The sequence below is a fragment of the Ustilaginoidea virens genome, chromosome 1 (assembly GCF_000687475.1).
Source record: "Ustilaginoidea virens chromosome 1, complete sequence".
NCBI lineage: Eukaryota > Fungi > Ascomycota > Sordariomycetes > Hypocreales > Clavicipitaceae > Ustilaginoidea > Ustilaginoidea virens.
In genome coordinates this window covers 5,742,325-5,762,347 of record NC_057316.1, presented here as the reverse complement: position 1 = coordinate 5,762,347, position 20,023 = coordinate 5,742,325, and the positions used below count along the sequence as shown (strand labels likewise).

The following is a 20,023-nucleotide window of genomic DNA, read 5'->3' as shown; positions in this document are numbered from 1 at the left end:
GCTGCAAAGCAAAGTTCCGCTGTGGACTTTTTTGGCTACACATCAATGAATGCATGCAGCCCACCATCAAAAGTCTTCTAGGTCAAAGCTCGGCTCGGGTTTTGACGTGCCAGGAAGTTGGAACGTAGGGAAAGCGGAAACCTCGGGGCGCGTGCGTGGTCGGTGGGGGCTGCCAAACTGGACGAAACTCTCTATCCGGGACGGAGAGGTGCGTCGTATACGGAGGAGTGGTGGTCTGGTGGAGTTTTAGGATTCACCGCGGCACGCCATGTGGACAGCGGCGGGGGGGGGGGGGGGGGTCCGTCACATGGCCCCCAAGCATTTCGTATGATGGGTGGCTGAGTCAGGTGGCGCAGTTGCGTGCGTTGCCAGACGACGGAACGCCAGAAGGCCCGTGGCGATGGGTTCCCATGCGGAGTACGGAGTACGACCGCTGCGTCGGCAACACTGTGCTCTGCACGTCTTTACGTCTTCATCAATCCAATCTACGCGTAAATACGCGCGCTGCATGGGCCGGCTTTCTTTTCTTTTCTTTTCTTTTCTCGTCGGGCACTTCGTATATGTGGCCGCAAACTCTCGTCGCCCCCCCTCATCGTATCCTCCGAAAGCCTATTCCGGAAAGAAACTTTCCCTACAAAAGACGGCAAAAAAATCCTACAGGTGCTCCCGCCTGGGGACGGCAGACCGACCCAGTCTCCAAAAGAGTACTGTGCTGTACTGTACCGGCCAAAGTACCGAAGAGGTACACAGTGCCCCTCCCCCTCCCCTCCCCTCCCCTCCCCTGCCTCCCCTGCCTCCCCTCGTTCGTCAGTTCCGGCCACTTGGACTCACTCTGTCGTACCAGACAGGCTATATTTCCTTTCCTTCCTTTGCCTTCCTTCCTTTCCTTTCCGTCTTCCCGCTTCAGAGAGAAGGCGTCGAAAACAAACGTTGGCTCATTCTTTTTCTCCCCCGTCTTCCTTCAGAACGCGAAAAAAGACAAAAACCCAACCCGCAAATCAGAATCGGAATCGGAATCGGAATCGGACTCGGAATCGGCCAGAGCACCATCCCCGGTGAGATGGATGAGTTCGCCCCGCCTGCAGGGCCGCCCCCTCCAAAGGCGCCTGAAGTACCAGCTGGATGGGTTGCGCGCTGGAACGAACAATACAAGGAGTGGTGAGACTTGCTGGCCCCCTCCCCTTTCCCCGGCCCCGTGACGACGGCATCTTTCATCTTTTCACGCATTGCCGTTTCGCCTCCCTTCCGAGACTGTGGCTAAAGAAAGCGCCGTCCCGCGCTGCAGGTTCTACGTCAATGTGTACACGAAAAAGTCGCAATGGGATAAGCCCACGGAGCCGGTCTTCCCGGTCGACGACAACGCCCCGTCTGATCCTCCGCCTGGGTACGAGCCGGGCAAGAATGCACCCGTCACCGCCGACGTCAAGAAGGACCCCTACCAAGATCGAACAGACGACAAGTCTGGGCTCCCCGCCGCCGCTCATGCTCTGACGTCAGCCCCAGACCAAGATGCTCAGCTGGCGGCAAAGCTGCAAGCCGAGGAGGACGCCAAGGCTCGAGGCGGTCCTGCACCACCTGCTGGCCACGGCAATCCTGGCGGCGGTGCTGCTGATTCGTATACGCAAGGCTACCAAGGCAATCAATCGCAACAGCAGTATCCATCAGAGTTGCCCCCTCGGGCCGACAGTGCGCGCGGCAAGGACCGCGGCTTCCTAGGGAAGCTCTTTGGTAAGGGCAAGAACACGCAGCAAGAGCAGTCCAGCTATGGTGGGGGATATCCTCAGCAGCAGCAGCAGCAGCAGGGCTATTACCAGTCACCGCCGCCTCAGCAGTACGGAGGATACCCTCAGCAAGGTTCCCCGATGGGCGGCGGTTACGGAGGAGGATACGGTCAGCCCCCGTACGGCCAGCCTGGATACGGTCCTCAAGGCGGCTACGGTGGTGGCTACGCCCCCGGGCCTTATCCTCAGGCGGGCTACCACCAGCAGCAGCAGCAGCAGCCGGCTAGGAAATCGGGCATGGGTGGCATGGGCATGGGCCTCGCCGGCGGTGCCCTGGGCTTGGGTGCCGGTGTTTTGGGCGGGGCCTTGATTGCGGATGCCATCCACGATCACGACCAAGCAGAGTACATGCAGGGATATGGTAGGTGACCTAACCCTTGTATTTGCCATTGTTCATGTCTCGAGACGACGGTTGCTGACTCTCATTCTTCTCTCTGCAGAAGCAGGTCAGGACAATGCGTATGATGACGATTTCGGAGGCGGAGACTTTGGCGGCGGCGATTTTTGAAAAGCCCGGAGGAAAAGTCCGGAGGGAAGCATGATGCGCGGTAGGGGGGGGGTTGATGCAAGTGGCTATCAGGGAAGCAAAAGTCAAACGCGCCCTGGCTGGCATGTCATGATATGTACCAGTTTTTGCATGATTGCGCGGCAATCATGGTTCCTACACTAGCGGCGTGCTGTCAAAGCTCCAAACCCCCCTGAGACCGTTATAGTCGTTCCGATTCAGTCCGGCCCAGTCTGGGGGGGGGGCTCCGCGTTGCATAACGCGCATGCACAGGTTCATCTATCAAACGTCGATTCCGTGTAGGGGCCGCCCAGCACACCGCAAGCACTAAAAGAGTCTTGCTTTGAACGGAACAGAGCCGCGAGGGTACATGGTGTTGAAAAAAAAAATGAAAAAAAATTCACCTCCGAACCGGTTCGTCCCGCCCGGCATCGTCTTTCTTGTTGGAGTCGTCGTTCTTGCTCGAGTCGTCATTCTTGTTCGAGCCGGCCAAGAAGGCAGCCATGTCGAAGCTGCCCAGCGGATTCTGCTGCTGCGCGGCGCCGCCGAGGACCGCGTTCAGGGGCGACTTGCGCTGCTGCGCCTCGAACTCGGCCTTCATCTCGGGGTCCACTACACCCGGCACATCTTTTAGCAGTCGAACAAAACCACCCGCCAGCAAGGGTCCCCGGCATCACGTACTATTCTCCATGAGCTTGGGCATGCCGAAGAAGAGCGCCATGCTCACGAGGCCCATCAGGATCATGGGGTTCCTGAGAATGCTCAGCACCGAGACTGCCGCATTTTCACAGTGTTAGCCCCGCGACCCAGATGTCGGGGGAGGGGGGGGTTAAGAAAGCTGCGGGGTGTCAAGGATCCCGCTCACACTGCGGCCTGTCCACAAAGTACGTCTTGGGACCTGCGCTGCGCACCTGGAAGGCGTGGGCGCCGGCGCCGGCCTCCCGCGGGGGTAGCAGCTCCTCGCCCGTGTTGGCCCAGTCGTTGCCGCGGAACGTCTCCCACGCGCGGACGAGCTCGGCGCCGTCGCGGGGGGCGAGGACGTCGACGCGCAGCGGGCGGAAGGCGTCGGTGCGGCAGTGGATGTCGGCGAGGTACGAGCCCGGGGGGACGTTGCGGAAGACGAAGGTGTTGGCGGAGGACAGGGGCGCCGAGAGGTGGGCGCCGAGGGCGGAGAGGGTGGCGCGCGTGCTGGCGGGCAGGGCGGACGGGTTGGCAGGGCGGCCGAGGTGGAGCGTGATGTCGGCGGCGAGGGCGGCGCCGGCGAGGGCGAGGGCGAGGGCGAGGGCGGGCAGACGCATGTTCTTTGGGGGGGTGGTTGTCTGGCTTTGGTTTTTTTTTTTTTTGGGCGATGTGTCGAGGTTGCGAGAGGGAGAGGTAAGTTGGGGGAGGGAAGGAGGGCTGGAGCTGGGTTGCGGGAGACGGGACGGGGGGACGGGTGGACAGTGTTGCACGGTGCGATGTGCACGGTGCGATGCACGGGGGAGAGGGGCGAGGGCGGATCTGGGAATCGCGGCGGGGAGGATAAAACTGAGGATAAAACTTTACGAGGTGTTGCATAGTCAAGAGGTTTCTCTCTATTTTTCTTTTTTTCTTGTGCTTGCGTCTTTTGCCCTGGCTTTGTTTGGTTTTGGAACGGGTGCACATGCAATGACTGGCAGGAAGTGGGAATATTGTCAATTCATCATCGTGGCGATCCCAAGGCCAATGCAAGACTACCTGACAACAGACAACTGACAACTGACAACAGGCAACAGGCAACAGGCAATAGGCAACGGACAACAGAAAACGAACAACAGCAAGTTATTTCCCAGAATCACGACGTGGGGCCCGCCGCCGCGGCAGCTTTGAACGACTGCTCAAAGTCAGCGATGATGTCGTCAATGTGTTCGATACCGACGGAGACGCGGATGAGGTCCTGTGACGAATGATTAGCACTCCCCACCCCCACGGCAAACGACCAAGCCCTCTTCTCTGGGAGGGTATTTGCGTTGGCTCAGCACACCCCGTTTCCAGCTCAAGGGACCAAGGCGGGGGGGGGGGGGGGGGGGGGGAACGTACCTCTGTGACGCCCGAGCTGAGCCTTTCCTCCTCAGACAGCTGTTCGTGCGTGGTGGTCCAGGGGCTGCGAACAGGACCAAGGATGTCAGCTTTCAGGGGGGAACGGAAAACTTTGTTCTGGGTGAAAAGCACGCGGGCCGCGAAACCTACTGTATAGCCAGCGTCTTGGCGTCGCCGACGTTGGCCAGGTTGGAGATGAGCTTGAAGCCATCCACCACCTGGCTGCCGGCCGCGCCGCCGCCCTTGACGCCGAAGCTCAGCACCCCGCCGAATCCCTTGGTGAGATACTTGCGGGCCGCCTTGTGGTGGGCGTGGCTCTCCAGGCCGGGGTAGCTGACCCAGCTCACGTGGGCGCTGCCCTCGAGGTACTTGGCCAGGGCCAGGGCATTCTGGGCGTGTCTCTCGGCCCGCAGGCTGAGAGTCTCGATGCCCAGGAGCAGCTGCTGGGCGGCAAAGGGGTTCAGGGCGGCTCCCAGGTCCCGCTGGACCTCGACCCGCGCCCGGATGGCGAAGGCGACGTTGCCAAACGTCTCCCAGAACTTGAGCCCGTGGTAGCCCTCGGACGGCTCGACGAACTGGGGGAACCGCCTGCCGTGCCGGCCCCAGTCGAACTTGCCCGAGTCGACGACGACGCCGGCAATGGTGGTGCCGTGGCCGCCGATCCACTTGGTGGCCGAGTGGACGACAATGTCGGCGCCGTGGTCGATGGGACGGATGAAGTAGCCGCCGGCGCCAAAGGTGTTGTCCACGACCAGCGGGACGCCTTTCGCGTGGGCCGCCCGGGCGATGGCCTCGAGGTCGGGGACGTTGTAGCGCGGGTTGCCGATGCTCTCGACGTACACGGCCTTGGTCTTGTCGTCGATGGCGGCAGCGACGTCCTCGGGCTTGTCCACGTCGACAAACTTGGTCGTGATGCCCAGCCGGGGGAGGAAGACCTTGAACTGGTTGTACGTGCCGCCGTACAGGTTGCTCGTCGACACGATGTTGTCGCCGGCGTGGGCCAGGGTGCTGATGGCGATGAACTGGGCGGCCTGGCCGGACGAGGTGGCGAGCGCGGCAACACCGCCCTCGAGAGCGGCGATTCTCTTTTCAAAGACGTCGACGGTGGGCTGAAATGGTTGTTTTTTTTTTTCTGCCGTTAGCAGCGCCCTGCCAACATGTGTGTGCTGTTGTGATTCTCCGTGGCCCAAGGTTGCTCACGTTCATGATGCGGCTGTAGATGTTGCCAAACTCCTTGAGGCCAAACAGCCTCGCTGCGTGAGCCGAGTCATCAAAGGTGTAGCTCTTGCAGCCTGCGTGTCAGCCCCCGAGTCCTGCCTCGCCCCGAGATCACGTCGCCCAGTGGATGGCATCTTACAGTGGTGGCGTAGATGGGCACGGCTCTGGACTTGGTCGTCGGATCAGGCTCCTGGCTGGCGGAATTTTTCAGCGCCGGATCGTTTTATCAGACGTTGAGATTTGGTGGTTGGGGTTGGAGCTCACCCAGCATGGAGCTGCAACGTCTCAAAGTTTTTGCTCAGATCGGACATTTCTCTCTCTCTCTCTCTCTCTCTCTCTCTCTCTTTCTTTTTTTCTTTTTTCCCTTGATCCCCTTGATCTCTACGCTTTTGCCTATTCTTTTGCCTGTTTTTAACTTTTTTTCTTTTTTTTTTATTATTGTTTGTTTTTTTCTCGCAGAGGGACGGGAGGCGGGAATCTGTTTCCAACCCACCCAAAGCGCAGCCGAGATGGAACCCCAAGTACAGAGTACTCGGCAAGGGTTTCGTTATTCCGGAAACAAGAGGGAAGAGCACGCAGACGTCGGTGCAAGATGGAATGATGGATGCCAAAACGAAAAAGAGGGGTGGCCGTCCGAGGCGCTATAAGGGGACAACCTCGTCGTCCTTCAAACAAGCGCATGTCACATGCCCCCCCCCCTATGGCGTCGTTGCAAGGCGGCATTGCGCAAGGAGAACTTTGCCAGAGCCAACGCGTTGCAACGCCTTGTGTGTCTCGGCAGTTGTCCCCGGCAGACGACATGCTCCGCCGCGACCCAGCTGTCCGTATGTCGGCGATGGGACATCAGCGAGCGAGGGGAGGGGGGGCTGGGCGCGAGCACGCCATTGCACGTCGTCGTGTTAGCGCCGTGGCTGGCCGCTGGATGGCTGCTGGATGGGCTTTCGGAAGAGCTGGTCGTCGTCTCATTGGGGCGGCTTGTCGTTGTCGTCCCTCGTGCGTCTCGATCTGGCTATTCGGGTTCTGGAGGCTTGTCGGTAGAAGACGAGAAGCTGCCGGGTCAAATATAATATTCGATAAGACCAGACTTTTTTATTAGCGTCTGGTCTGTCTAGTCGCGAGGAACGTTCAACTACCTAGGTACCTAGCGCAGCCCATTGTCCACTGTATACTCCTGTACTCCGTGCGGTCAACTCTGGTAGACTGATGCGTACCTACAGTAGTTGACCTGGTCTGCTGTTTATTGACAGCTGCTCCAGTTGTCCTGTCCGCACAAGTTTCTTCCTTCCGTCAACTTGTTGTCTATTGACATGTCAATCCCCTTCTGCGTCATCAGGACCCGCCCGCTACCTACAAGTACTCGACTTCAGCCCAAGTCCACGAACTACCTCCTTAACCTACCTAGGTAGGTAGGTACCTTACATACCTAAGATTTGCGTTGCCAGTACGGAGGCACCGTCGGATAGTTGAGCGGCTTATTCGGCCACCCATGGCGCCAATTAGGGCACTATATGTAATGCTGCGATTCCTTTTGACAAGAAGAACAATATAGCGTTTTTCGGCCTTTGTAAGCTTCAATGGCCGGCCGGGACGAGGCTTATTTTCCAAGGTTGAATCCTCTTTCCAGCGTTTAAATATCCTATATGTTGTTGATGGTGACGCGTTGAATGCAGCAGCTACAGCGCGGTAGGTTTTACCTTGCGATAATTCTGCAACTATAGCAGCTTTTTGTGTTTGCGAAAATTCGTGATTCTTCTGACGATTTCCTGATATTTCCACACCAAAGGCACGATTTCCGGGCATTGTTGTGGCATAGTAGAGGCGTTGTGATGTAAAGGGTAAAATGGATCGAGGCGCGAAGACTTCGCGTTGCGCGTTTTTGTTGCAACACTCTTGGAACCCCACTGTAGGTAGGTTAGGTACCTAGCCTTGGGCCGCCAGGCATTACTCGCCGTCAAGTCCCATCGCCAGCCCGAACGACTTCGTATCCTACATAGCTCATGCCAGATGCGGCAACATCAAAGACACCATTTCTTATACGTAAAGCCGAGATGCTTATTCAGCTACCCCAGCCCCCTTCCAAGTTCCCCCCCCCCCCCCCCCCCCCCCCCCGGATGTCAATCCCCCCGCGACAACTGGACCTCCCTCATCTGCACGGCTTTTCTTCTTGCTTCAACCCCTCCGACAATCATCTGCTTCGCCGTCATGATGGTAGACGCAATCCACGCGCAAAAGGCGGCCGCGGCAATGACTGCGTCGCCGCGACTAGCACTACACTCATCTCCTTGGCAAAAGGCCAAGTAGCCGCGAAACACGGCAAAGGCGATAAAGCCCGCAAAGTAGCATATCGTGTTGAGGCCCTGCACAGCCAGGGAGGCGTACGGATGGGCGATGCGGTTCAGGAATCTGGGGGCGAGCTCGAGATACAGGATGGACAGGATGGACAAGATTGATGCGAAAAGCAGGAAGCCGACTGCTTCAGGAGGAGATTGTAAATTATTCACGCCATGGTAATTTACGACTGAAACGAACAGGAACAGGAAGGGGGAGGGAAAAAAGGGACCAAGGAGCAAGTTCTTTGGTCAGTCGTTTGCACAGGTATATATCATTGTCATGAATCATGATTGGGATTGGGGGGGGTGATTTGACGCATGTCCAATCTCGACGTACTGTATGCGGATAGGCCAAGGTTGGCTCCGGCCAGAGCGCCTTGAAGAACTCTAAGCGCGATGTGGCTTAATTGACCCATGCTGCTCCTACGCTCATACGCGGGGGCGTCTGTTGCAGAAATGCAAACAAAATAAAACACGAAGACGAAGACGAAGACGACGACGGGATGGTTGATTCGGTCGAGATGCGAGCGAAACTGAGACGGCGAGGAGGAATGGGACCAGGCAAGAGGAAAGCAGAGTCAAGGAAGAAACAGAGCCAAGGGAGACATGGAAACGCGCTGCTGCCTGGGCGTGACAAAGAGCGGTTCCAACTGCAACTGGGGTCCATGTCCATGTTGACGTTGACGTTGCCGTTGATTTTGCCGTTCGCAAAGCTCCAGTCAGGTAACGGAACCGGCTCTTGGCCCACCAGACACGAGTCCATTACCTGGCCATGGGATTCGGGAAAAGTCCAGGTGGAGGGAGGGCCGTGCCAAGGCCCAAGAGACGGATGGGATTCGGATCATTGGCGCATACATGGCAGATGCCGCGCAAGGGGTCCTTGTGCGTTCTTGTCGCGTTTGCGTTGATTCTGCTTCCCCTCTGTCCGAGGGAGTAATCGTGGGGAGGAATATTGCAACCTGCAACCTGCATCCTGCAACCTGCATCCTGCAACGCGCGACGGGCGCAGTCTGGTGAGCTACCATGAGCAATGATGAAGAGACAGGAGCTTGAGGCTCACAACTCCCCGATACTCCAAGAGCGTGGCATTTCCGGCTGAAACGACCGGGTACGGCACAGTTCCAAATAAAGGGCCCATGGCCGGGTCCGTGTCGCGTCGGCTTCGTGCGTGTCGCCCCATGTGCCGTCAGCTCAACGGGTAGCAAACTTGCCATGTCCTTCACTGACAATGGGCAGGAAATCCAGCCCCGAGCCTCGCGTCAATCATGGCTGGATTCCAAGGCCCGTCTCTTGTCCCAGTTGCCGCTCGCATCTTCTGCTCGCATCTTCAATGCACAAGCAAGACGTCGGGTCGACAAATCTCCCAGCAAAGCCGACTGTCGATGCGACTGCTGATGGCGGAGGCAGCCGATTTTCAGAAACGAGCCCGGGCGGGGGTCCTGCTGCCCGGTGCCTGCCTGTGCCTGCACAGTTGACGTTACGACGCGATGCCAGCAGACCAGCCGTTCCCCGGTACAAGCAACACGGGCTGCCGGGACAAACAAGCAAGCTTTGGGCTATTCTTAACCCGACGCAAACTTGGGCACCTTGTGCGCAGCAGCGGCCTCTTGGCGTAACAAACACCAGACACGACAGATACGGAGCAGGCGCAGGAACGTGGTCCGTCGACGATAGGGCACATGGCGCCTCCTGATGCGATGCACGAGGCGGCGGAAGCCTAACAAATCTGTCTGCCAGGCCCGTTGGGATTCTGGAGATGTCGTCCGCGTCTCCCCAACTCGCGGGGCAAACCGTTGAGATGGCGCCCGCTGATTTGGTGGTTGAAACCCTCGGTTGAGCCGCAGACTTGGCTCCTCAGTGCTGTGATAATGAGGGTCGATTCCACCACGGACAAGCGTGGCAGGTGGCAAGCTCTGTTCGGGTCGCTAGACATGCTGTGGGCAGCTGTCACCCCGGGAACGGAGTACTCAAGTTGCCACATGTACCTACCTCCTTAGGTACCTGGGTACCTGGTGCCTGTCACTGATCCATCCATGTCTTCTCCCCGCACACCCCCCGCTAAATAAGGGGCCCACAGCACATGAATCTGAAGCTCAAGTCTGGACGAACATTGAACCGTCCAAGGGCACACACCATTGGCTCAGAAATGAATCCCATAGGCCAAAGAAGCCAGTGGCCAAATAAGCCGGTAGGCCAAATGCCAAACACAGGTCCGCCCTCACAAGCAACAATTGCTGTTCTATGCACCGTTGCCACGGCTGGATGTTTCTCGTGCACTCGAGTATTCATTCATTCATTCGTTCGTTCGTTCGTTCGTTCGTCGCCACAGCTTGTTCCTAGACTGATTGTACCAGACATCTGCCTGCCTTGTCGCCATGGCTTTCCTTCTCTCCCGACTCAAATGGAGTGCTCCTTCCCGCTTGGGTCAGCGCAGCTGCCTCGGCCCCCCCGGGGACGGGACTGGGCGCTGAGGGCCTCGGTTCAAAGCCCCAGGGCCAGCAAGCACGGATCCATCCCCTCCCTACACACCCACCCTACATGTGTGTAGTCCGTCCACCACGCGGGTCCACGCTTCGACCTGGCGTCCCGTCGGCGTCGAATCCCCCTTCTTCTCTTTCCCCAGCCATTACCCCAGAGTCAGCTTCTTCTTCTGCTCTGCCTCCGCTCTTCTCTTCTTCCTCCGCCATCCCTCGCCCGCCGTTCCTGTATCGGCCTTTTCTCTCGTCCTCCAGTTTCTGTGCCTTACCTCTGTCCTCGGCTGCTCCTCTCCTCACGGACACGGGAACGTCGCAGAGTTTCTGTCCCGGTTTGCTTCTGGGAACCGACTTGAGCTCTCGAAAAACGCTCTGGGACTGCGCAGATATCCCGAAATGGCTCCGGCTAAAGATGTGGCCGCGCTTCAGCAAGAGCTGGGCGCTATTCCTCCCCCCGGCTCTCCCTACGGTGTCCCTGTTCCTGGATCTGAGCGTCCCGGACGCAGCGCCGTCTACAGAGGCTGGAGGTTTCGCGACAGGGAACTCATCACCACCTTCGACCCGGCCATTCGCTCCCTTCACGACCTGTTCGAGGCTTCGGCTCGCAGGCGAGCCAGCAAGCGATGCATGGGTGCCCGCATGTGGAATCCCACCACTCAGACCTGGGGCGACAAGTACGAATGGATGACCTACGGCCAGGTGGCGGAGCGAAGGAAGAACTTTGGTGCCGGCCTCGTTGAGATTCACAAGTCCATCGGTTATCCCAAGGACAAGCACGGTGTTGGAGTCTGGTCGCAAAACCGACCCGAATGGCAGATCACTGGTAAGCACGTCGCCGTCAGCTTCCGAAACCGACTGCCAACAATGCGTCGTCAAGCTAACGCCCTCCCTCCTCTTGTCCATTTGCAGACTTCGCAGCTGCTTCCCAATCGCTCTACACCGTTTCCCTTTACGAGACTCTCGGCCCCGATGCCACCGAGTACATCATCAACCACGCCGAACTCCCCAGTGTCGTGTGCTCGCTTTCGCACGTCTCCAAGCTGATCAAGCTCGCGCCGCGCCTGCCCACACTGAAGATCATCGTTTCCATGGATCCCCTGGAAAGCGGTGAGCTCCCTGGCCTCTCCAAGCGCGATGTCCTCAACGACCTTGCCGCTCAGCACGGCATCAAGATCTATTCCATGACCGAGGTGGAAAAGATTGGTCTCGAGTCTGGCCGGCCCACACGTGGTGCCTGCTGGGATGACATTGCCACCATCAACTACACCTCTGGCACGACGGGACCACCCAAGGGCGTCGTGCTCACGCACGGAAATGCCGTGGCCGCCAATGCCGCCGCTCGTCTTGGCGGTCACGTCAAGGAAGGCGACGTTCACATGTCATACCTGCCGCTTGCGCATATCTACGGCCGACTCATTGACCACATCGCCTTCTCCGAAGGTGCTTCTGTCGGCTTCTTCCGAGGCGACGTTTTGGGTCTCGTCGATGACCTCAAGATTCTGAAGCCCACCGGCTTCATCTCTGTACCCCGTCTTTTCAACCGGTTCAACTCGGCCATTCGCGCGGCAACGGTAGAGGCTGAGGGTGTCCGCGGCGCCTTGTCGCGACACGTCATCAAGGCCAAAAAGATGGCCATGAAGGCTCCCCCCGGCCAGGCTTCCAACACGCACTTCTTCTGGGACAGAATCTGGACCCGCAAGGTTCGCGCTGCCGTCGGCCTCGACCACGCTCACACCATGATCAGCGGCAGCGCGCAGCTGGACCCAGACGTCCAGGAGTTCCTCCGCGCCGCCTTTGCCAACGACTTCCAGCAGGGCTGGGGCATGACGGAGACTTATGCCACCGGAACTGTGCAAATCAAGGGCGACTTCACCACCGGCAACATTGGCCCACCCATGGGAGACGTTGAGCTGTGCCTCGAGTCGGTCCCCGAATTCGACTACACCGTCGACGACAAGCCCAACCCCAGAGGCGAGCTTCTTGTTCGCGGGCCGGCCGTCTTCCGGGAGTACTACAAGAACGAGGAGGAGACCAAGAAGGCCCTAGAGTCGGATGGTTGGTTCCATACTGGCGACATCTGCGAGGTCGACAAGCTCGGTCGCTTCAAGATCATCGACCGCAAGAAGAACGTGTTGAAGCTGTCCCAGGGCGAGTACATCTCCCCCGAGCGCATCGAGAACGTCTACATGGCAAACACCAACCTCGTCAACATGGGCTATGTCCACGGCGATGCCAAGGAGTCAAGTCTCGTGGCCATCTTTGGCGTCGACCCCGAGAACTTCCCGGCCTGGGCGTCCAAAATACTGGGCCGCAGTGTCACCGCTGATGCCCACGATTTGCGATCCGCAGCCCAGGATGCCAAAGTGAGGCAGGCTTTCGTCAAGATTCTCGACAAGATTGGGCGCAAGCACAAGTTCAACAGCTTCGAGAAGGTTAGGGACGTATATTTAGACGTGGAGCCGTTCAGCATCGCGAACGAGCTGCTCACCCCTACGTAAGTTTTTTTTTTTTTTTTTTTTTTTTTTTTTTTTTTTTTTTTTATAGAAACACGTCTCGTCAACCCCTCTTGTTTTTTTCTTCCTCGTCATTGTGCTCGTGTTTACTCACTTGCACTTGCGACTTGCTCTTCACGTGAAAGCTGACTGGTTGGACAATAGTTTGAAGCTCAAGAGACCCCAAGCCGCCAAGAAGTTCCACGCCGAGATTGAAGCCATGTATGCCAGTATCAATAGCGCCCCCGCCGTCGGCGCCGCTAAGCTCTAGAGAAGGGCGATGCGGTGTTTTTAATTGAAGGGTTGGAATGTAAATCATGGAGGGTTGGAAGTTTACCGGTGCCTTTGGCGACGGAAGAATCGGGCGACTTAGAAGTATTTATTTTCTCGTCATTAACGGTGGCGCAATTGGATCCAACTGCAGTCTGGTAACTTCTTTTTAACCCGATTCAGCGTGGGCGTGGTGGGGGGGGGGGGGAAGGCTATATATAGCCGCTACCCGTGGCGGTAAATAAGTGCCGACGACTACCCCGTACTCGGGAATTCTCGACTTCAATAGGCAGGTAGTCTGTGGTTTTGCAGAACAAGTTGTTGCTTCGGATTGACTCGTCATTTCCTTGAAGCTGCGTACATATACATCAGATGATGATGTCCTCTGCGCCTGTACTTTAATTGCTTCGGGATGGCATTGGCATTTGTAATTTTACAAGAGACCTGTCAGTCATGCAGGGACTTGGGATGACAGCTAGTAAGAAGAGGCAAGGGCGCATATTGCACGCAGCCAGCTGGGTTTAAATAAATGACGTGTTTTAAGTGTGTTTTAAACTTGATATACTTGGGCTTTCTTAGCCTGGAATATATATAGTATTATATTTGAGAAATAAGCGCGCGGATGTGTATATGAGACCCGGTGTACTATTGCTGCTATATTAGTATTAATAGAATGCTTAAAGACTGTTTTTGTAGTATTTTAACTATAATTTATTAAAAAAGTGTCATATATCATCATGTCCGTCTTCTCTATCGTTTCCACCCCGATTGGGCGATATTAGTACGAGTTTCTAACTTATATCCGAAGCGGTGCTTGTTTAAGATCCCCTGCTCGGAACACCAGCCTCTGGGACTCATTGCCCCTTGCAAAGCCAATGCCCAAGTCAACGCCGCCTAGCGAAAACTTTGCCCAGATGCCAGATTGCCGAGTTCCCTGCTGTAGTTCCGGGGCCGCGAGACGCGAGCCGTTGAGACGTGGGCCAGGCCGTCGTAGCGGACGACAGGGCCGTGAACTCGAGCCTCTTGAAGCAGGTCGTCCGTCTGGCAAAGGCTACATACATTACGCGGTTTTACGGTCGCGTGCCGAACGGGATTTGGCATCCAACTAGACGCCGGTAAACGACGTCTGGGCCATTGGCAAGGCTGTATCCAGCGCCGACCGAGCTTGGGGAGCAACGCCGGCAATGGGTTTGCCTCTACAGCCGCGACGGCGAGTCTGTGTTTTAGTACGTTTGATATATCCGTCGAGAAAATCAATCAATATTAAAGCCGAGACTTTGATAAAGTGAGATGAAGCTGTGAGTTTATACGATAGTTTATGCTTATTGTTTTTAAATAGCTTTATATACAATAAATAAATAGTAATGCGTGGAAATAAGATATTTATATAATAAAATATAACAAAATAATACTAAAAAGTATTTAATTAAAAATAATATGGAAATATTACCATTATATTATACTGTTTATAAAGTAGTTATTATATTGTATATTCTGCGGCTAATTTTGTCGGAATCGCTGTCGCAAGGTGCCCAATTGGGCACCAATTAGGCACATTGCAATGGATGTGCCGCGCACACCCGATGCGCACGATATGGCCACTTTAGCCCCTTTTGCCCCTTTACCCCTAAGCCCGGTAGGGCACGCGGGCAGCCCGGCCCGACTGCGCCGATACACGTGACAGCGGCACGCACAAAAAGGCCACATCATATAATTACTCTTTTGCTTCCTTTCTTTCCTCTTAGTTAGTCAGTCATAATCAAAGAAGTAATCATACCTTTGACCGGTGACCTCACGGTACTTAATACCACGCGCGCAACCCTACGTACAACTAGGTACCCCTTAATATGACACTAATACTGATCAGTAAAGTTAAAGTTCACTTTATAGATTAGCTAGGACTAGCAAGAAGAGACGGTTTAATCAAATCGTACTAATAAGGAACGTAATCTAGCCTATTTAAAGGAACGGCTATAGATATCACAAACTAAGGGATAAACTGATTGTATTTAACCTTCCCTACTCGTCTATCACAAGGAACAATCGCTAAATATCACACTAATAGTATAACAGCTAGTGAATACCATTAGTAGGCATACAAACGTAGGTTCTTACGCAAGCGACTCAGAGCCTTACAACGGTAAAGAACCTATTTACTGTTATATTTAATAGTCAAATAAGTAATCGGAATGCCTATAACATCCTGCCCGACTATTGCTTCCTTCCTTACTTCTTTCCTGATTTTCTTCCTTACTTCCTTCTTTCTTTTATTAATTACTTCCTTCTAATACATACGCCTACTCCTATCAATATTACAATAGAAGGATTATTACCCGAAAAGCTTAGGCCTTACGCCGATACCATTATAAAAGACTAGGCTAATTTAAAAGGGCAGATTGACCCTGCTAATACCACGGACGAACAGTTACATAATTGTATTGCCTACCTCATTAATAACTATACAATAGGCGATGAGATGGATGATGATCTATAGGAATAATTCCGTGATAATTATAAGGAATAGACCGAGGAGCTATTTAACTGTATTAATAAACGGCTTCTATAGGAATTCCGAACAACCCTATGGGAACGTAGGGTATATATTGGAAGCATAGGATCGTTAGCAGTTAAGACCCTTACCTATTATCTCCAACAAGAGCATATGCCTAAGTGGCCTCAAGAGGAAATAGATCTCCAATTTGCACGCAAAACCTTTATATCCCGGTTAAATCTAGATAGGGAATAATTAGTCCCTACTGCTTATACCGAACGGGAGATGCAAATAAACCAGAATGCCTCCTTTATTATAAGCTCGAGGAATTCACTCCCTACTATAATTATTCGAATACCCTTATAGATACCGTCACAAATACCCTCACGAATACCCTCGCGATTACCCTCGCGAAGACCTTTATAAGCCCCTTCGACCCCCAGGGACTTTATAATACTAACGGCACAATAACCCCTCATCCCTCTATCTACATTAAAGAAGGCCCCTATTCCTACCGAAGAAGAAAGGGGCCGGCTGCTATAATAGAAAGGGAAAGCGCCTATTTATAATAGGCCGCTATTTAAAACAGGGGAAAGCTCCTAATAGTAATAATAACATTCAACGGACGATGACTATAGCCCGACCGACTAAATACTTCATCCTAGGGGTTATACCCCTAGCTAAGCTAGCTGAAGCGGCTATCCTAATGCCCCTTGGAATCATAGTATGCCCATAAGGACCAAAGGTCAGGTTATAGGCCCTAATAATATACTTCAATCAATAGAGAGTGCTAATGGCAATACCCTCGAAGTTGCTGGCGATACCCTCCAGGCCACCAATATCAATATTCCCCGATATACCGCTACTAGCGGCACTAGGCAAGCCCCTAATATTAATAAAACAGCTGCCCCTAATACTAGATATCACGAATCATAGTATCGCAGCCAAAACCCATAGGCCTGGATGCCTTAACTATAGGCTTAAATGCCTTAACTACCGGCTCTAATGCCTCACCCAATAATACTAAAGATAGGCACGGCATTAGACCCCTCCCGGCACTATTGGCCTACCTAGGCCGATAAACGGACCGTCTTAACGGAAGGACTAGTAAACCCAGACCGACCCAGGTTATAGGATAACCTAGCTAGAGATCCCGCCAGCCTACCGTAAGGCTACCGATAAATCGTTCCAGAACACCCTCTAGAATAATAATACTATTAAGAAGATTATACCCAAAGAGCCTACGCAAAGGCCGGGTTTGATAATATTTCGAAGAAGATATCTATTGCAATTTTCAAGGTCACTATAAAAGCAGAGCCTTACTAGCTAGCTAGATGGCACAAGACTGTCTGCGACCTGTGAACTAATCTTAGTATAAATACTAGATTTTTCACCAAGTCCTAAGACTATACAAGTGCTATAAAGCAAGGCAAGTGTAAAGGCAAGGCAAATATAAGATAACCAGAAACGCAGGGAAGGTGGAAGTTAAGAGGCATATAGTGCATTAACAGACTCGATTGTGCTGCCCTTCTACTATCTAGAAAGAAGGGGAAAAGCTATCCTATATATACACAAAGGAGGGGTGGGCCCAGGCATCCAAGGTAGCCAGTAAGAAAGCTCCCCGTAATACTCGCTATGCCACGTATATAATACGTCAGCAGCCCCACTATATCCAGCCTTTCCAACCACCCTAACCACCGCACTAGTAACTAGTCACCACACTAGTAACTAGCCACCACGCTAGTGACTACCCACCACACTAGTAGACTAGCCACCACACTAGTAGGCCGCCACCACACTAGTAGGCCCACCACGCTAATTTAGCAATGCCACACCTTTTTAGCAAGGCCTACCTTACTTGATATACAGTAAATAATCTACTGAAAATCCTAAGGTAAAAGGCAAAGGCCTAAGGTTGGTAAGACTACCGTAAGTCCAAGAGGCGGTATAAGGGCCAGAAGGTTAGTAGGCCAGTAGGGCATAAGGCCAGCAGCCTAGTAGGCTACTATAGGATTTTAATACCCCCTCTGATTAGCTACTGTAGTAGCAAGCTAATCGTATAAAGGATAGGGAAAGAAAATGCAGTAAAAAGTGCTAAGGAAAAACATAAGAAAAACCTTAGTAAAAGTAAGTTAGTATAAGTTAGCAGGCCCTAAGACCTAGTAACTCGCGGAACCTAGTAAATTTAGGGCCCGGCAGTGGCTTCGTAAGACCGTCAGCAGGCATACTATTAGTAGATAAATAGGTAATTTTAACCAAGCCCAGCTGGGCTTGCTCCCTAATATACCGGAATTTTAATAGCGTATGCTTAGTGCGAGCGTGCTGATTAGGGTCGTTAGAATTCGAAATGGAGCCCTAGTTATCGCAGTATAGCGGTATAGGGCGTAAAATATCAATTTCTAGCTCCTTACAAAGGTTAGAAAGCCACTATACCTCGCGGATAGTCTCAAGTAATGCATCAGATTCAGCTTCTAAAGTAGATAGCACTACTAAAGAGGCTCGCTTAGAACGCCAGCTAATAGGACCACTATTAATAGTAGTCAGGAAGCCTCCAGTAGATTTAGAGGTTTCTTTACAGCCAGCAAAGTCGCTATCAGAATAAGCGGCTATAATAGGCTGTTGGTTGCTTTTAGTAGCACTAAAGCAAATAGCTAGGTTCTCAGTGCCTTTAAGGTAACTAAAGCTGCCTTTTGCAGCATTTAGATGCACATTAGTTGCTTTCGATATAAACCGAGAAAGGTATTGGATAGGAAATGCTAGGTCGGGCCTAGTCATCATCATAAGCCACATTATAGTGCCAGTAAGGCTCTGATAAAGGCTCTGATCAGTAGGGCTAAGATCTTTTCCACTAAATTCATTTAGAATCCCTGGTTGAAGTAGAATAAGCTGAGGTTTAGTATCCTATAAGCCGAATTTAGCTAGAACCTCTGCTATAAATTGGGCTTAGTGTAGCTACAATAGACCTTCCTTCCTATTTCGTATAATCTGTACACCTAGGAAGAAGGAAGCCGGACCGCGGTCTTCTATAGCATAGACCTTATGAAATTTCCTTTTTAGCTGGTTAATATAAGTTATATTTGGACCAACTAATAGGCAATCGTCAACATAAGTAACGATAAAGGTGCTGGTTTGCTTATTATAAAAGACGGCAGCATCAAAGGCTAAAGGTAAGAAGCCTTCACTAGAAATCAGGTCTTTTAGCCGGTGTTGCCATTCGCGGGGTGCTTGTTTTAGTCCGTATAGGGCCTTCTTTAATAAAATAGCTTGCTTTATAGAAGGGTCAAAGCCAGCTTCTTTAAGTAAAGTTAGTAGCTATTGGCGCTGTATATTAGACCAAAGCTTGCTATCAGTTAGTAAACTTTCCGTAAATTCAAGGAATCCATCAGGAATATCCATATAAATAGTCTCAGAAAGTTCGCTATTTAGAAAAGCGCCTATAAAGTCAATTTGCTCTATTTCCCAGTTATTACTAGCAGCCAAAGCCAGTATAACCCTCCAGGTAGGTGGGATAGAGGTAGAAGCATAGGTATGCTGAAAGTCCTTTCCTTCGACTTGCATAAAACCCTTGACAACTAATCTAGCCTTATATTTTATAGGCTGATTATTATCATCCTTTTTAACCCGAAAAACAGGCCTATTGCGTATAATTTTCCTATCAATAGGAACGCTAGACTTAGGAATAAATTGGAAGACTTTAGTATCCAATAACTGCTCAAATTCCTTAAATAAGGCCTTTATCCAAAGGTCTTTTTCAGGGCTTTGTAGCACATCCTTCCAGCTATTTGGCGTGCCGTCAGCATTTTTAGCAAGCTTACGCTTCGCTTTATAGCAGGAATCCCATATCAGGTGGTATAAATCCTGATTAGGGAATAAGTCGGTAGGGCTAGTAGGGTTAGTAGGGCCCGCAGGTATAGCAGGGCCAGCAGGGCCAGTAGGGCCAACAGGGCCAGCAGGGCCAACAGGGCCAGCAGGGCCAGCAGGGCTAGCAATATCGGTAGGATTAAGGCTAGTAAGGATATCTATAAGGTCATCCTTTGCCGTAGCCGGGGACTGTATTATAGGACGGTTATCCAAGGTAGCATTAGTGTTAATAACGCTAGTATTAGTAGGGTCCGGTATGCTTTCCAGGTCATCCGGTATAACATTAGTGTCAGTAATGTTAGTAAGGTTAGTAGAGTTAGTAGGGTCAGGAATGCTTTTTAGGTCATCCAGTAAAATGGCAGGTTCTCTGCTAGATACCCCCTCTGAACCTATATTTTGCCCTCTATGAAAGTCTCCTTCCAGGCCATTAGAAATAGGGCCAATACCTTCATTTTGGTAGATAAAGGTTATAAAAGTTGTTTTAGTAACAACCTTTTTTTTTAGAAGGTAGACCAGGTAGGTATTATTACCTAGAGTGGCAAG

General features: G+C 52.8%; 6 protein-coding genes across 6 annotated transcripts; 3 read left to right on the top strand and 3 right to left on the bottom strand.

Annotated features, from left to right (window-relative positions):
• Positions 1–1,060: 1,060 nt before the first annotated feature.
• On the top strand, positions 1,061–2,289 carry UV8b_01316 (uncharacterized protein; the record flags this gene model as incomplete). The annotated part of the gene is made up of 3 exons (XM_043138814.1): positions 1,061–1,158; positions 1,286–2,142; positions 2,222–2,289. The coding sequence occupies 3 exons, from the start codon at positions 1,061–1,063 to the stop codon at positions 2,287–2,289; spliced, it is 1,023 nt and encodes a 340-aa protein (XP_042994748.1).
• A 397-nt stretch (positions 2,290–2,686) lies between these two features.
• On the bottom strand, positions 2,687–3,584 carry UV8b_01315 (uncharacterized protein; the record flags this gene model as incomplete). The annotated part of the gene is made up of 3 exons (XM_043138813.1): positions 2,687–2,898; positions 2,968–3,060; positions 3,152–3,584. The coding sequence occupies 3 exons, from the start codon at positions 3,582–3,584 to the stop codon at positions 2,687–2,689; spliced, it is 738 nt and encodes a 245-aa protein (XP_042994747.1).
• Positions 3,585–4,099: 515 nt separating this feature from the next.
• UV8b_01314 (uncharacterized protein) lies at positions 4,100–5,873 on the bottom strand (the record flags this gene model as incomplete). Its single annotated transcript, XM_043138812.1, has 6 exons — positions 4,100–4,201; positions 4,345–4,408; positions 4,495–5,453; positions 5,545–5,628; positions 5,702–5,756; positions 5,827–5,873. 6 exons carry the CDS (start codon positions 5,871–5,873, stop codon positions 4,100–4,102), a joined length of 1,311 nt encoding a protein of 436 aa, XP_042994746.1.
• Positions 5,874–7,676: 1,803 nt separating this feature from the next.
• Positions 7,677–8,308, bottom strand: UV8b_01313 (uncharacterized protein; the record flags this gene model as incomplete). Its single annotated transcript, XM_043138811.1, has 2 exons — positions 7,677–8,080; positions 8,230–8,308. 2 exons carry the CDS (start codon positions 8,306–8,308, stop codon positions 7,677–7,679), a joined length of 483 nt encoding a protein of 160 aa, XP_042994745.1.
• An 812-nt stretch (positions 8,309–9,120) lies between these two features.
• Positions 9,121–9,585, top strand: UV8b_01312 (uncharacterized protein; the record flags this gene model as incomplete). Its single annotated transcript, XM_043138810.1, has 1 exon — positions 9,121–9,585. The coding sequence occupies one exon, from the start codon at positions 9,121–9,123 to the stop codon at positions 9,583–9,585; it is 465 nt and encodes a 154-aa protein (XP_042994744.1).
• A 1,177-nt stretch (positions 9,586–10,762) lies between these two features.
• On the top strand, positions 10,763–13,129 carry UV8b_01311 (uncharacterized protein; the record flags this gene model as incomplete). The annotated part of the gene is made up of 3 exons (XM_043138809.1): positions 10,763–11,189; positions 11,276–12,860; positions 13,024–13,129. The coding sequence occupies 3 exons, from the start codon at positions 10,763–10,765 to the stop codon at positions 13,127–13,129; spliced, it is 2,118 nt and encodes a 705-aa protein (XP_042994743.1).
• Between the last annotated feature and the right edge of the window lie 6,894 nt (positions 13,130–20,023).